Genomic DNA, 12,490 nt, shown 5'->3' with positions numbered 1-12,490 from the left:
TTTCTCTTCTTTTTTTGGAAGGGTTCCAAACTCACAAACAGAGCTAAAGTGCTATAAACATATCCAGGACTAAGCTTTGGGCTCTGCAAATGTACTCCGTGAAAGCCACGGGCACTGGCGGTGCCACTTTTTATCCTGTGTGTGTACGTGTGCACGTACTTTAAAAGAGCTTTTTATTACACAAAGTGTCCATCAACTGAACTTACCTTCTAAACATTAAAATGGGAACCGGGATTGCTACACAAGTGAGAGGAAAAATAAACCCTGGCTGAGCGTGGATGATGAATTTGCTGCTGCTGCTGCTGCCCAGGGCAGCCCACTGAAAGGCACCTCTCTATTCCTTAATGCCCTCACAGTCCTTTAAGTTCAGCCACTGCATCCAGTAGTTTTAGGTTCAAATGGTCTTTTTCCACCTATAAGAGAAACTCACACACTGAGTGCCTAGAGTTCTACCACGAGGCAGATGCGTGTTATAGGGGCAGGTCCTTGGATGTTTCCCTTCTGGTTTTAACCTCAGTGTTCTAGTTGAGAACTCATGTTCATTCCTTCTAAGACATGTAGGAAGGAAACAAGGACGATTCTGTCCTGAGTGTAAACGAGCATGTACCTTGTGAACATCCTGATCTGGTTTTTAGGGCTGGGGGCTCTCTATTGCTGGAAGAAGGAATACTGCCCTCAGAAATGACTCCAGTTCATGAATTTCCAAAAGAAGAGAGAGCAAAATTGTAAAACAATCACTTATTTTATAACTGTGCGAAGAAAAAGTGATGTAACAAAACCCAGGAAAGAAAAAATTGAATAATTTATATATAAAAGTAAAAACAGTAATAAATAAAAAACTATGAATTCCTAATAACTATGATGATCCGTACAAGGATTAAGCCATTAAGTTCTGTTTTTCAAGTAGGAGCATGACAACAATATTTCAAGGGTAAGTGAATAAAGATGAGATCAAATAGCTTTTCCTGTTCAATCCTTTAGTGTAATGCCAATTAATGCATATTTGAAAAATTGATCATACTTGGTGCATAATAAACTTTACACGATAAGTATAACAGGGAAGCTTTTTTTTTCTTCAGTCTGATAATCACTATACTTTGACCTAAACCCCTCTGATTAAGTAGCTGTGTATGGTTACTGAAATAATTAAAGATGCTCAAGGTAAAGCTCCAGTAATGATCATAATAATTTTTCAAATCACATGATTATAAAAGACTGCATTGAAGGCTTTTTATGCTATAAGGAGGAAGTCCAATATGTATACATAAAATCCATGAAGAGGCCTTATAAGGCCCCTCTGAGTGTGGTTGCTTTTGTTTTCATTTTCACTCATCCTGATAATGTGGTACAGGGAAAACTTTCGGACTTGGTATTACAGGTTTGGAAAATCGCCTTGATTCTGGAAAAATAAGATCATGTATATTGAAGTGTTTTATATTTATATAATAAAGCTTATATAAAGATGGGCATTTCTACTGTTTCTATTTGTATAACCTTGGACACTTTCCCTAACAATTCTGAGTTTCAATTTCCTCATTTGTAAAATAGAGAAAATACCAATTATTTCTACTTTTATAATTATTCTGAGGTTCAGATAAGATGCTTGTGTATAAAGTCCTATACAAGGTAAGATGTGATTACGGTTAACATCATTGAAGTTAAGATGTATTGACTATAAGATACATTAGTTTATGCATTACTAAGAAAAAAAATGCTGCCAATTCAACTATAGCATTGTTTGTAAAAGACATCCAATTTTGGATACTTTAAAATGTGAAAAAACGTGCATCTTAAAAGTCATCAAATATAGTATTACGACTACTATTGAAACATCTGACACAAAACGCCTTAGGGGTTGGGATTTAAAATTCACTCAATAAATATTTAAACTTGATATTTTCATTACTGAATTGTTGGTGGGTTACATACCTTTTTGTGATAAACATTTACTTATGAAGGGCATTTTTAGGGACCTGAAGTTTGATGAAAGCCTTCATGTTTCAACTGTTAAATGCTAAATAAGCATTTGAAAGTCTTCATGTTCAGCTGAAGCATGTATTAGCCTGGGTACTAACCCTTCTGCAACCCAAGCTCAGCTCTGTTCCCATCACACACCTTGTTCATTAATCCTCAGAGATGCCATATTGTACACGGAATAATAACCCATAGCCGAGTAGTTAAGCCTGGCAGGAAGCTAAGAAATACCTATTTAATGGAAAGGTTCACTGGATTATGGCAACCCTTTAGCTGGAAAATGCTGAAACATTAAAAAAAAGCTATAATAGATATGATTCTAGATATTATACTTTGGTTGTTACCCTTCTACCTAACAAGCATTAGAGATAACAGTATGTGTTCAGTTGGCTGACTTCTTATCTCTTTATTAGAGACATAGTTATAGTAGGTTTAAAAGATTTACTTTTTGATTAACTTATTAATTTCTATGAGACTTTTCAAGATATCTTATGCTATATCTTGAGATAACATCATATAAGTACTTCTAAATTTCCATGATAATGGGAAAAGGGAATGACAGTGGCCTAGAACAGTGCCTGTCATTTAGAAGGCTCTCAAGGAATATTTGTGGATTGAATGGAGGAGGAGCTTCAAAACTTCACATGAATTTTGTGGTCTAATAAAGGGCTGAGATTCAGCAGACTTGGTCCTAACTGTGGCTCTACTACTAGTCTGAGACTTTGGGCAATTTAAGTAACCTGTTAATGTCTCAGATTCATCCTCTTAAGTGGCCTTAAGAGCCCTTGCACTACCTACTCTACAGGGTTACTGTGGAGGGATGACAGATTAGATAATGCCCGTGAAAGCATTCTGAAAAGTCAAAAGAGCTAAATGCGTATAAAAAGCCATCATTACTCACACAGAACTGAACATGTGGGCTCATTTCTGCCCTGCAGCAGAACCAGAGGTCAAATAGGTCAGGGTCCAACTTTTTGGCCAGGGCCTCTTTAAAAATTTCCAATCGTGGTGATCAGTGATAAAACTGTATGTGTATTGTTGGAATGTTGACCAATGGTTTAAAAAAAAGATGCACTTCTCTCATTCTTTCAAATAGGCACAGCAAGACCCCATACATCATCCGGTAGAAGCACTTAAAACTGTGAAAATTGGTTCAGTCAACATATTACTGTATTTCATTCAAGAATAAAATACTGTAACAAGAAGCCAGAAAAAAGGGGTTCTATATGGGACTCACAGACCACCGTGGAGTTCAGAGATGGGCTTCAGGAGATCCTCAAAATTCCATGCGCAACACTGTGTTCTAGGGGGAGAGTGATCTGGAACTCCGCAAGAGTTAACACTGATTTAGCTGACTCAAGCAAGAGTTCTGAAGGTAACAGTGATTCCGATGCTTTTCTTTGCCTCCTCTGTAATGTTTGTTTACATGATTCTCTTTTTATTCCTTGTTTTTCACTAGTGTGTATCAAGACTACTGTGAAGGCAATCAGGGCCTCTTAGATCAGTTGATAGAGGGCAAAGTAAATGACAGCATTGAATAAATATTAAATACAGAAAGCCATTAGCGTTGTTCTGATCACAGTATCTCCAGGAAAGAAAAAGAAGAAAAAGCAACAAATTTCCTTTTTCACTTTATTAAGGGCATAGGAAAATGGGGTTAGGTATGTTTTTATGTGTAGACACACGTCTATAGAGGTGGCTGGAGGACAAGACAATAGAATAAATGTGGAACCGAGAAGGAGGTTAAAGTAGAAAGGTAAAATATAAATAGTCTGGAAAATGCAAGTTGTAAAGTAGCAAAAAGCAACTATTCACAACACTGACAAACGTCTTTAGTTACCCACTACCTAAAGATGCCTCCAAGCCAACTGGTTTCCAGTTTGGGAACACAATGGAGACTCAATTTTTAAAATTCTCATGTACACTAAAAATAGCAAATCAGAGAGTTTGAACCAAGGATGAGGTAAACAAAATCCCAATCCCAGTAAACATTAAAAAAAAAAAAAGGCTGAACAGTTATTCTGAAGTTCTAGTTGAATCATGACTAGAAATGAACCTTCAGGGAATTCCCTGGTGGTCCAGTGGTTAGGGAATTCCTTTCACTGCCGAAGGCATGGGTTCAATCCCTGATCGGGGTTGAACCCATGCCATGCAGCTTGTGGGATCTTTGTGTTCTTTGCTTGGTGGTAACCGCTGCAGCTGTGGCAATGGAACTCATGATCTGGCTGAAGTGTGATGCACTTCATAATAGTTCAGTAATTTAAGGGGAATGAAAACAAACCAAGATCCGGTTTTCTCCGACATTTATGAATGAAATCTTCCCCTTAATAAGGCACAGGGAGATGATCCATAGATTGTTATATACGACAGTAAGGTTTTTGAAAATTCAGATACGGGCAACAAAAGTATAGATTTTGGAACCTGATTTTAAAATGCACTTGAAAATGTTAAGTTGATGACTTTTTTTTTTTTTTTTTTGCGGTATGCGGGCCTCTCACTGTTGTGGCCTCTCCCGTTGCGGAGCACAGGCTCCGGACGCGCAGGCTCAGCGGCCATGGCTCACGGGCCCAGCCGCTCCGCGGCACGTGGGATCTTCCTGGACCGGGGCGCCAACCCGTGTCCCCTGCATCGGCAGCCGGACTCTCAACCACTGAGCCACCAGGGAAGCCCGATGACTGTTTTTAGTGATAGCTTTCAATGCAAATGTGAAACCTTAAAATAAAATGAATAAAAACCAAATTACATTCTTTATTTAAAAACCTGTTTTAGATGTGGCAAAACAGCTTATTAAAAACTTGTCTAATACATACCCAGGTCGAATTACAAAAGAGAAATGAAAAAAGGAGTTCCTTGATAGCTTCTTGCTCAGATAACTACCCTGTAAATTGGAAATGAATAAACACTTTTTGATTTGCTAATGTCCGAAAAATGCACAAAGTAATATCAGTTAAAAGCTTCATGCAACATCTTGGTCACTTTTACTGTAACTAATGAATAATGTTACTTAAAACACATTCAATTAATGTGCAACATGAGAGAATTTAGCTGAACAGTAGGTTGCCATGTAGCTGGGACTGTGGGAAAAGAACAGATAACGAAGAGAAAGCTCTGCTAGAATTACAGTAACCTTTCAGTATGTACTAACGTGCTCATCACTTCCACAGATAATTAAGAAGTCATTTAAAAAATGAATAACCTTGGTGAGTGGTTTTGGTTTACATCTCAGAAAATAAGAGGTTAGAAAAATCACAAAATAAGCAGCATTAGTAATATGCCTCATTTCTGCTCTGGAGGGGCTTGTTCCAGAAGGACAGGTTAGCTTGAGCTAATGAAACTCTTGTCCATTGTTGAGGGCTCCACTAAACAAGTTTATTACTTGCTATCTTAGGAGTGACACGTTAGAAAAATTATCTTTTAAATGGTCATCTTGGCATCTCAACTTGTTTCTTCATTTCTCTTCCTATGACAACTATCTACTTTCCTCACATAATAAGAAATGTCAAGGAATTTCCCAGATGGAGTTCTTGAGGCTTAGAGGGGGAAATGTAGGGAGCCAGTTTCACCAGTGGCATACTTGTCTATCCTTTAAATAAAACCTGTGGCGTACTTGTCTATGTTTTTAATAAAAAACAGAAGTGCTCCAGAAATAACTTCAGTCACACCTAAGTACTGGGGCATTACGGCTGTTTCATATTAGACCCAAACAGGCCTAACAGTTCAGGCCTGAGCCAGTTACAGAGACTGCTGCCATATGCGACAGGAACGTGATAGCCAATTAAAAGGGCCCTAGGGAGGTTCCTCCCTGTTTTGTAAAGGTGAGTTTAAGGAATCCTGACCTAACCAGTGCATTCTTCTAGAATCTGTGTTTCCGTCCTAAAATGTCCAAGATTCGGAGGTTTTTCCGTAAATCTAGTTGTTCCTCTGATTTCTATATCCCTTACGTGACAAAACTCTGCCCTTTCTCTCTTTTGCTTTCTTAACAGCCCTCTTCTTTCCTATCTTCCCAATTCTGTCTGACAAAAGAATAGATGTTTTAGCTACTTATTCAGACCAGCTGTACCAAATGCCACGAGACCGTGTGAGCTCCACCATATTGGGATTTCATGGAACTTTCCCTGTCAGTGTAGTACTGCCGGTTCTCCTTCCCTTCTCTATGTTTTTTAAAAGAGCAGTCATGTTTAATATTGTGAAATACGATGCATCTCCTCCTCTCCCAGCCTCTAGAACAGTGATAAATTTCAGAGCGCGTTCAGCGGAATTGGATTGTATTATGCACAGAACACATGTTCATCACCAAACGGTACTCGCTGGAATATATGTAAGTAGAAGGAATTGCTGAGACTTCAAAACCCCAGTTTCTCACAACTGATTTTATTAGCCAGTGTATACCAAAGAGGGGTGGCAAAAGAAGTGTTATTTTTGAAGTTTTCTTTCACCACCGAAGCCCTGTGCTGTTATAGACTGTGGGTTTCCAGTCTTTTGATTAAACCTTGCCAGTCGTGTGCTGCTGTAACATCAAAGTGACCGCTCTGCACCCTGTCGCCTCCTCCGGCAGGCAGCCATCCTGGTCTCGGACTGTGGGGTCGGCGCCGGACTGGAGCAGCAGCTCAACAATGTCCAAAAACTCACAGGCAGCAGCTGACAGGAAAATCGACAAATACGAAAACCAAGTTACCATGAGACACAGAGTACTAGACTTCAGCAGGAAAGGCAAGTGCTGAGCAATAAGGAATCCTGAACAGTGGGCGATGGGACAGTGGCTGGGGGTGACGAGGCCTTGTAACGGAACTGCGCCGTGACGGTGGGTTTGCCGGTGTTAGGAAAATCAAATTTGCCTTTGTGGTTGCCCAGAAGCTAACAAACAAATACATTTTTTTAAATTGTGAGGCTTCTGGACTCTATTCTTCAGGATGGGATGAAGGGAAGGAACAAAAATAGTTTAAGTATTTCATTTGCTTTGATCAAAATGATAGGTTTGTAGGCTAAGTCAAAAGGCTCAAAATACTGTAAATGTCGAAGAAAGGATTTTGTTTTGTCTTTGAAGAGGGGATAACTGGGTAACTAACTGAACTTTAAAATTCGTAAATGAAGAAAGAAAAAAAGGTGGACTAGTAATCAGACAATCCTTCTAAAGCAACCTTAAAAAAACGGCACCAATCACACAAGACACAGGAAGAGGAAAAGGGCCTACAGATATCAAGACTTATTATGAGGATGGTATGGTACTGCCCCCAGGATGGACAAACAGACCAAAGGGCTAGAAGAGAGAGCCATCCATTCTTTTGCACACGTACAGAAACTTGATTGTGACAATGCTGGCATTGAAGATCAGCGAGGAAACAAAGCTCCATTAATTAGATGGCACTGAGACAACTGGGCTAAAGTCAAAAGTAGGCATTTCACACAAGATAAAACATAAATAGCAACAAACATATGAAAAGATGAGCAACCACATTAGTAATCACGGAAATAAAAATTAAAACCAGGAGATACCATTTCACATCCACTAGATAATTGAAAACTAAAAACTGAGACAATACCAAGTGTGGAGGAGGCCAGGAGCAAGGGAGACTCCCCTCTGGACTGTGGAGAGTGTACACTGTGCATCACATTGGACAACACTTTGGACAACAAGTTGGCATTACACGTTAAACCTAAACAAATGCCTACCCTTGGACCCAGCAATTCTACTCCTAGTTATACTCTCTAGAAACCTTTGCATGTGTTCTCCAGGAGACATCTACAAGAATGTACATATAGTAGCCCTGTTTGTGATAGACCCCAAATGTAGACAACTCAAATGCCCATTAAGAATAACATGTAAAAATAAAATATTGTTTACATATACAATGAAATCCCTTACCAAAATGAAAACTAATGACCTATAGGTTCATATAACATGAGTTTATCTCTAGAACAATGTTGAAGGGAAAAAGCAAATTAGAAGAATACATACAGTATGTTTCCATTTAAACACAATTTTAAAAACAGGCAAGACTAAACACCATTGTTCAGAGACACAAATACGAAGTGAAACTCTAAGGGAAAATAGTGGTATGAAATTTTGGATAGTGCTAATCTGGGGTGGGGGGTGGTATAGGGAAGGCCATATAATTAGATAGGCACACACACAGGGGGTTTCAAAGATACTGGCAATGTTCTCTTTCTTAAACTACGTGGTAGGTATACAATTTTTTAAAGGTACATTTTAAATTCTTCATATACATTTTATATACAATTTTGTAGTGTGATATATTACACAACAGCAACAACAAAAGGTTTTTAAAAGAAAGGGAGAGCAAGAAGGGTAAGTAGTTTGATTCATTGAGTATTTTACTGAATACATACCATACCAGTCCTATCAAGGATACAGGTAAGATTCCTGCTCTAAGGAACTTCGAAGGATGAGTAAACACTGTGGCAGGTGGGGACACACACACACACACACACACACACCTGCAAAGGTGAGAGGGATGGGGAGAGGAGGAGGAAGCTAAGGAATCAGGAAAAATACTACAAGTAGGTGGTATGTAAGCTGAGCTTTGAGGACAGAGTAAAATTCCAGGTAAACTTAGAAGAAAAGGCATGCAGAGTGACAACATTAAGAGAAGCAGGAGAGCACAGGGAATGCTGAGAGAACTGTCTGCTGGCTCAGAGAAGCAATATAGAGCGTCAAAAGCAGAGGCTGGATTTAAGTTAAACTATACAAAGCCTTGAAAGCCATACTAAGAAGTTGGGCATTTATGAGGAGGGGAGTAGCATAATTTGACCTCTGTGTTAGGATGATAATTCTAGAGTGACTTGTAGAACCTAGGCATTTGTGGCAGTTAAGAGACTGTGGTAGTCCTTTTGGGGGGCTTGATATTAGCTAGTGTTGGCAGGAGTATAAAGAAGGGACTGATAAATAAATGCTGGAGAGGGTGTGGAGAGAAGGGAACCCTCTTGTACTGCTGGTGGGAATGTAAATTGATACAGCCACTATGGAGAACAGTATGGAGGTTCCTTAAAAAACTAAAAATAGAACTACCATATGACCCAGCAGTCCCACTACTGGGCATATACCCTGAGAAAACCATAATTCAAAAAGAGTCACATACCACAATGTTCATTGCAGCTCTATTTACAATAGCCAGGACATGGAAGCAACCTATAAAGATGTGGCACGTATATAAAATGGAATATTACTCAGCCATAAAAAGAAACAAAATTGAGTTCTTTGTAGTGAGGTGGATGGACGTAGGGACTGTCATAGAGAGTGAAGTAAGTCAGAAAGAAAAAAACAAATACCATATGCTAACACATATATATGGAATCTAAAAAAAAAAAAAGGTTCTAAAGAACCTAGGGTTAAGATGGGAATAAAGACACAGACCTACTAGAGCAGGGACTTGAGGATATGGGGAGCGGGAAGGGTAAGCTGTGACGAAGTGAGAGAGTGGCATGGACATATATACACTACCAAACGTAAAATAGATAGCTAGTGGGAAGCAGCCGCATAGCACAGGGAGATCAGCTCGGTGCTTTGTGACCACCTAGAGGGGTGGGATAGGGAGGGTGGGAGGGAGGGAGACGCAAGAGAGAAGAGATATGGGAACATATGTGTATGTCTAACTGATTCACTCTGTTATAAAGCAGAAACTAACACACCACTGTAAAGCAATTATACTCTGATAAAGACGTTAAAAAAAAAGAATAAAGGTAGAATTCTAATTAAAAAAAAAGTTTGTGAACACTAAATTTAATAATTAACGAAACTGATATAATGTCATATTTGTAGACACCTAGCTAAACATTTAATTATTTATATTTTGCAATTTTCTTTTTGTTTTCTGGAGCAAAGATATTTTGTTTCAGATTTCAGGTACTTTTATAGGTTTTTGAAAAGCTCTTAGGCCCAAGGCCTGTGATCGTAATGTTTACTGAATAAAACAGCCTGAGTATTTCTACACTTGATAAAATTACTGATAAATCTGATTATATAGAAACCTAAAACTGATAAATTTGAACACAAATTTAAAACAGCTATACCACACACACAAAAATACTATATACAAAAGTAAACCATAAACTGGGAAACATATTCACCTACATAACACAGATAAGAACTAATATCCTTAATATTAAAACAAAAAAAAAACTTTAACAAATCAATCCAATGGTCAAAAGAATTAGAAGAATCAAAGATGACACCTATGTTTCTAGTCTTGGAGAACACATAGATGCTGGTGACATCTCTAAAATAAGGAACCAGAAGAAGGAAGAGCAAAGTTTTTGGAGGGGAACAGAAGCAGAAAATTATGGAGGGGTAGAAATAATATTGTTTGGGACATGATAAATATGTGGTACTAGGGGATATCTATATTGATAAGCTCAGTAGTAGGGAGGTAAAATTTGAATCTGAAAAAAAAAAACCCACTCACCCCATACACACTACTATCTCCATTTTTACTGTACTGTGTGACTTTCTGAAGACATGTTTTGGGCTCAGGATTTTTAGCAATTTTTCTGGATACTCTTTAAATATATTTATATTACGTGATCACTCTGGCCAAAGAGCTACCTACCTAAGGTGGTTTCCCTTACCATGCTGGAGAAATACATTTGAAAGAGACATACAGATTACTGAAAATTCCTAATGGTGTCCTTACCAGTAGACACATTTATTTGGTTGGGAAATAAAAAGCTTAAGAGGCAAAGACTGTTAATGCCCGTTATTAAATTTTCACTTGTAATTTTTACTACAATTTACATTCATCCACTTTGGTTTTCATTGTTGATCACTAAGCATGTTTTACTAATTATTATTTTACATTATCTCTACTGGGTTTTCTTCTCCCTATAAGCAGGCTTTAAGACTTCACTAGCTCTCTTTTTTTAAAATTAATTTATTTATTCTTGGCTGCGTTAGGTCTTCGTTGCTGCACGCGGGCTTTCTCTAGTTGTGGCGAGCAGGGGCTACTCTACATTGTGGTGTGCAGGCTTCTCATTGCAGTGGCTTCTCTTGTTGCGCAGCATGGGCTCTAGGCGTGCACGCTTCAGTGGTTGTGGCATGTGGGCTCAGTAGTTGTGGCCCATGGGCTCTCGAGTGCAGGCTCAGTAGTTGTGGCTCACTGGCTTAGCTGCTCTGCAGCATGTGGGATCTTCCTGGACCAGGGCTCAAACCCATGTCCCCTTCAGTGGCAGGTGGATTAACCACTGTGCCACCAGGGAAGCCCCACCAGAGAAGCCCCACCAGCTCTTTAAAAGCGCCATTATCAAGCCTACTTATAATGATTCTCCTTTGCCACACCTGGCCTTCTCTCTCCACCAGGCTTTCACTAGACTCTACTGCAGTGAGCCTGCATCAGAATCACCTGGAGGGCTTGTTGGACCACAGACTGCAGGGTGCCACCCCCGCAGTTTCTGATTGGTAGGTTTGGAGCAGGACTGAGAATTTACATTTCCTAGCAGGTTCCCAGGTGATGCTGATACTGATGATCTGGGACCTCACTCTGAGACTCGGGGCTCTACCAGCGTGCCTCCTGCCTCATACTATTGGTCAATTTTCACAGCTAGAGCCACTTAACTCACACGTATTGATAATGCCCCACACAGGTAAGAAGGAACACAGGCCTCTCATTGGTTCAGTGCGACGTAACTTTACGTCGGATGTGACGTGGGTAGCAGAGCTGAGCCTTTGCTGAGTTTTCCAGCTCCCGTACTTCATCCTCTCCTGGATTCTTTGCTGAATACGCTATTTCCTCTGGCACTAGGACGCTTTGATTTCCCTTGCTCCGTTCCTTCTGGAAGCGGAAGATGAGCAGGTAAGTTCACTTCCCACATCTGGGAATATACCTGGTTGCCTTCTGGACATTTGTGACGGTGCTGGTTTGCCTGTGCTGATTTTTTTCCGTTGTTTGTTGTTAAGACTTTGAAGTTTGCCTTTTCTGTGCCAGTGAGTCTAGTGTCCTGGGTCTGGCGTTCCGGGCCTGACTTCAAATACCCCAGGCTACCTTCTTCTCTGCTTTTCAAACAGTTGAACAATGTTGTTGTTATTTCTATGACTGCTGCGCATTCTTTCCCTATCCTGATTTCTGTATGTATTTCCAGACCCCTCAGCCCCGGGCTCCATCTTCCTAATGCTCTGAGACTCAGGTCTGGCTTGGTCTTTTTTCTCTATGAATGATTACTTTTCTGGTAAGATCATGAACCTCGGCTGGAAGGTTTTTTTTTTTTTTGCGGTATGCGGGCCTCTCACCGTGTGGCGTCTCGCGTTGCGGAGCACAGGCTCCAGACGCGCAGGCTCAGCGGCCATGGCTCACGGGCCTAGCCGCTCCGCGGCATGTGGGATCTTCCCGATCCGGGGCACAAACCCGTGTCCCCTGCATCGGCTGGCAGACTCTCAGCCACTGCGCCACCAGGGAAGGCCCGTGGCTGGAAGGTTTTTTTTTTTTTTTGCGATACGCGGGCCTCTCACCTCTGTGGCCTCTCCCGTTGCGGAGCACAGGCTCCGGACGCGCGGGCCCAGCGGCCACGG

The 12,490-nt window shown here is 40.2% G+C and overlaps 1 protein-coding gene across 6 annotated transcripts in view; it reads right to left on the bottom strand.

The window, feature by feature from the left end:
• Nucleotides 1-6,324: 6,324 nt before the first annotated feature.
• ACBD6 (acyl-CoA binding domain containing 6) overlaps nucleotides 6,325-12,490 on the bottom strand; it is a 224,013-nt gene continuing 217,847 nt past the window's right edge. For 4 of the 6 annotated variants that reach the window (XM_089910443.1, XM_089910451.1, XM_022556601.3 and 1 more), the window contains one exon: nucleotides 6,325-6,612. In XM_089910443.1, coding sequence (XP_089766569.1) covers nucleotides 6,490-6,612 — 123 coding nt within the window. In that variant the 3' untranslated portion in view covers nucleotides 6,325-6,489. The remainder of the gene's footprint in view (nucleotides 6,613-12,490) is intronic. The other 2 variants (XM_089910461.1, XR_016392982.1) reach the window with 2 other exon arrangements.

This window comes from Delphinapterus leucas, chromosome 1, assembly GCF_059928025.1.
Source record: "Delphinapterus leucas isolate spDelLeu-1000000601 "Yukka" chromosome 1, BTC_Dleu_Yukka2, whole genome shotgun sequence".
In the NCBI taxonomy this organism is placed as follows: domain Eukaryota; kingdom Metazoa; phylum Chordata; class Mammalia; order Artiodactyla; family Monodontidae; genus Delphinapterus; species Delphinapterus leucas.
Note: the sequence above shows the minus strand (reverse complement) of the source record. Positions and strands in the feature narration are given on the sequence as shown.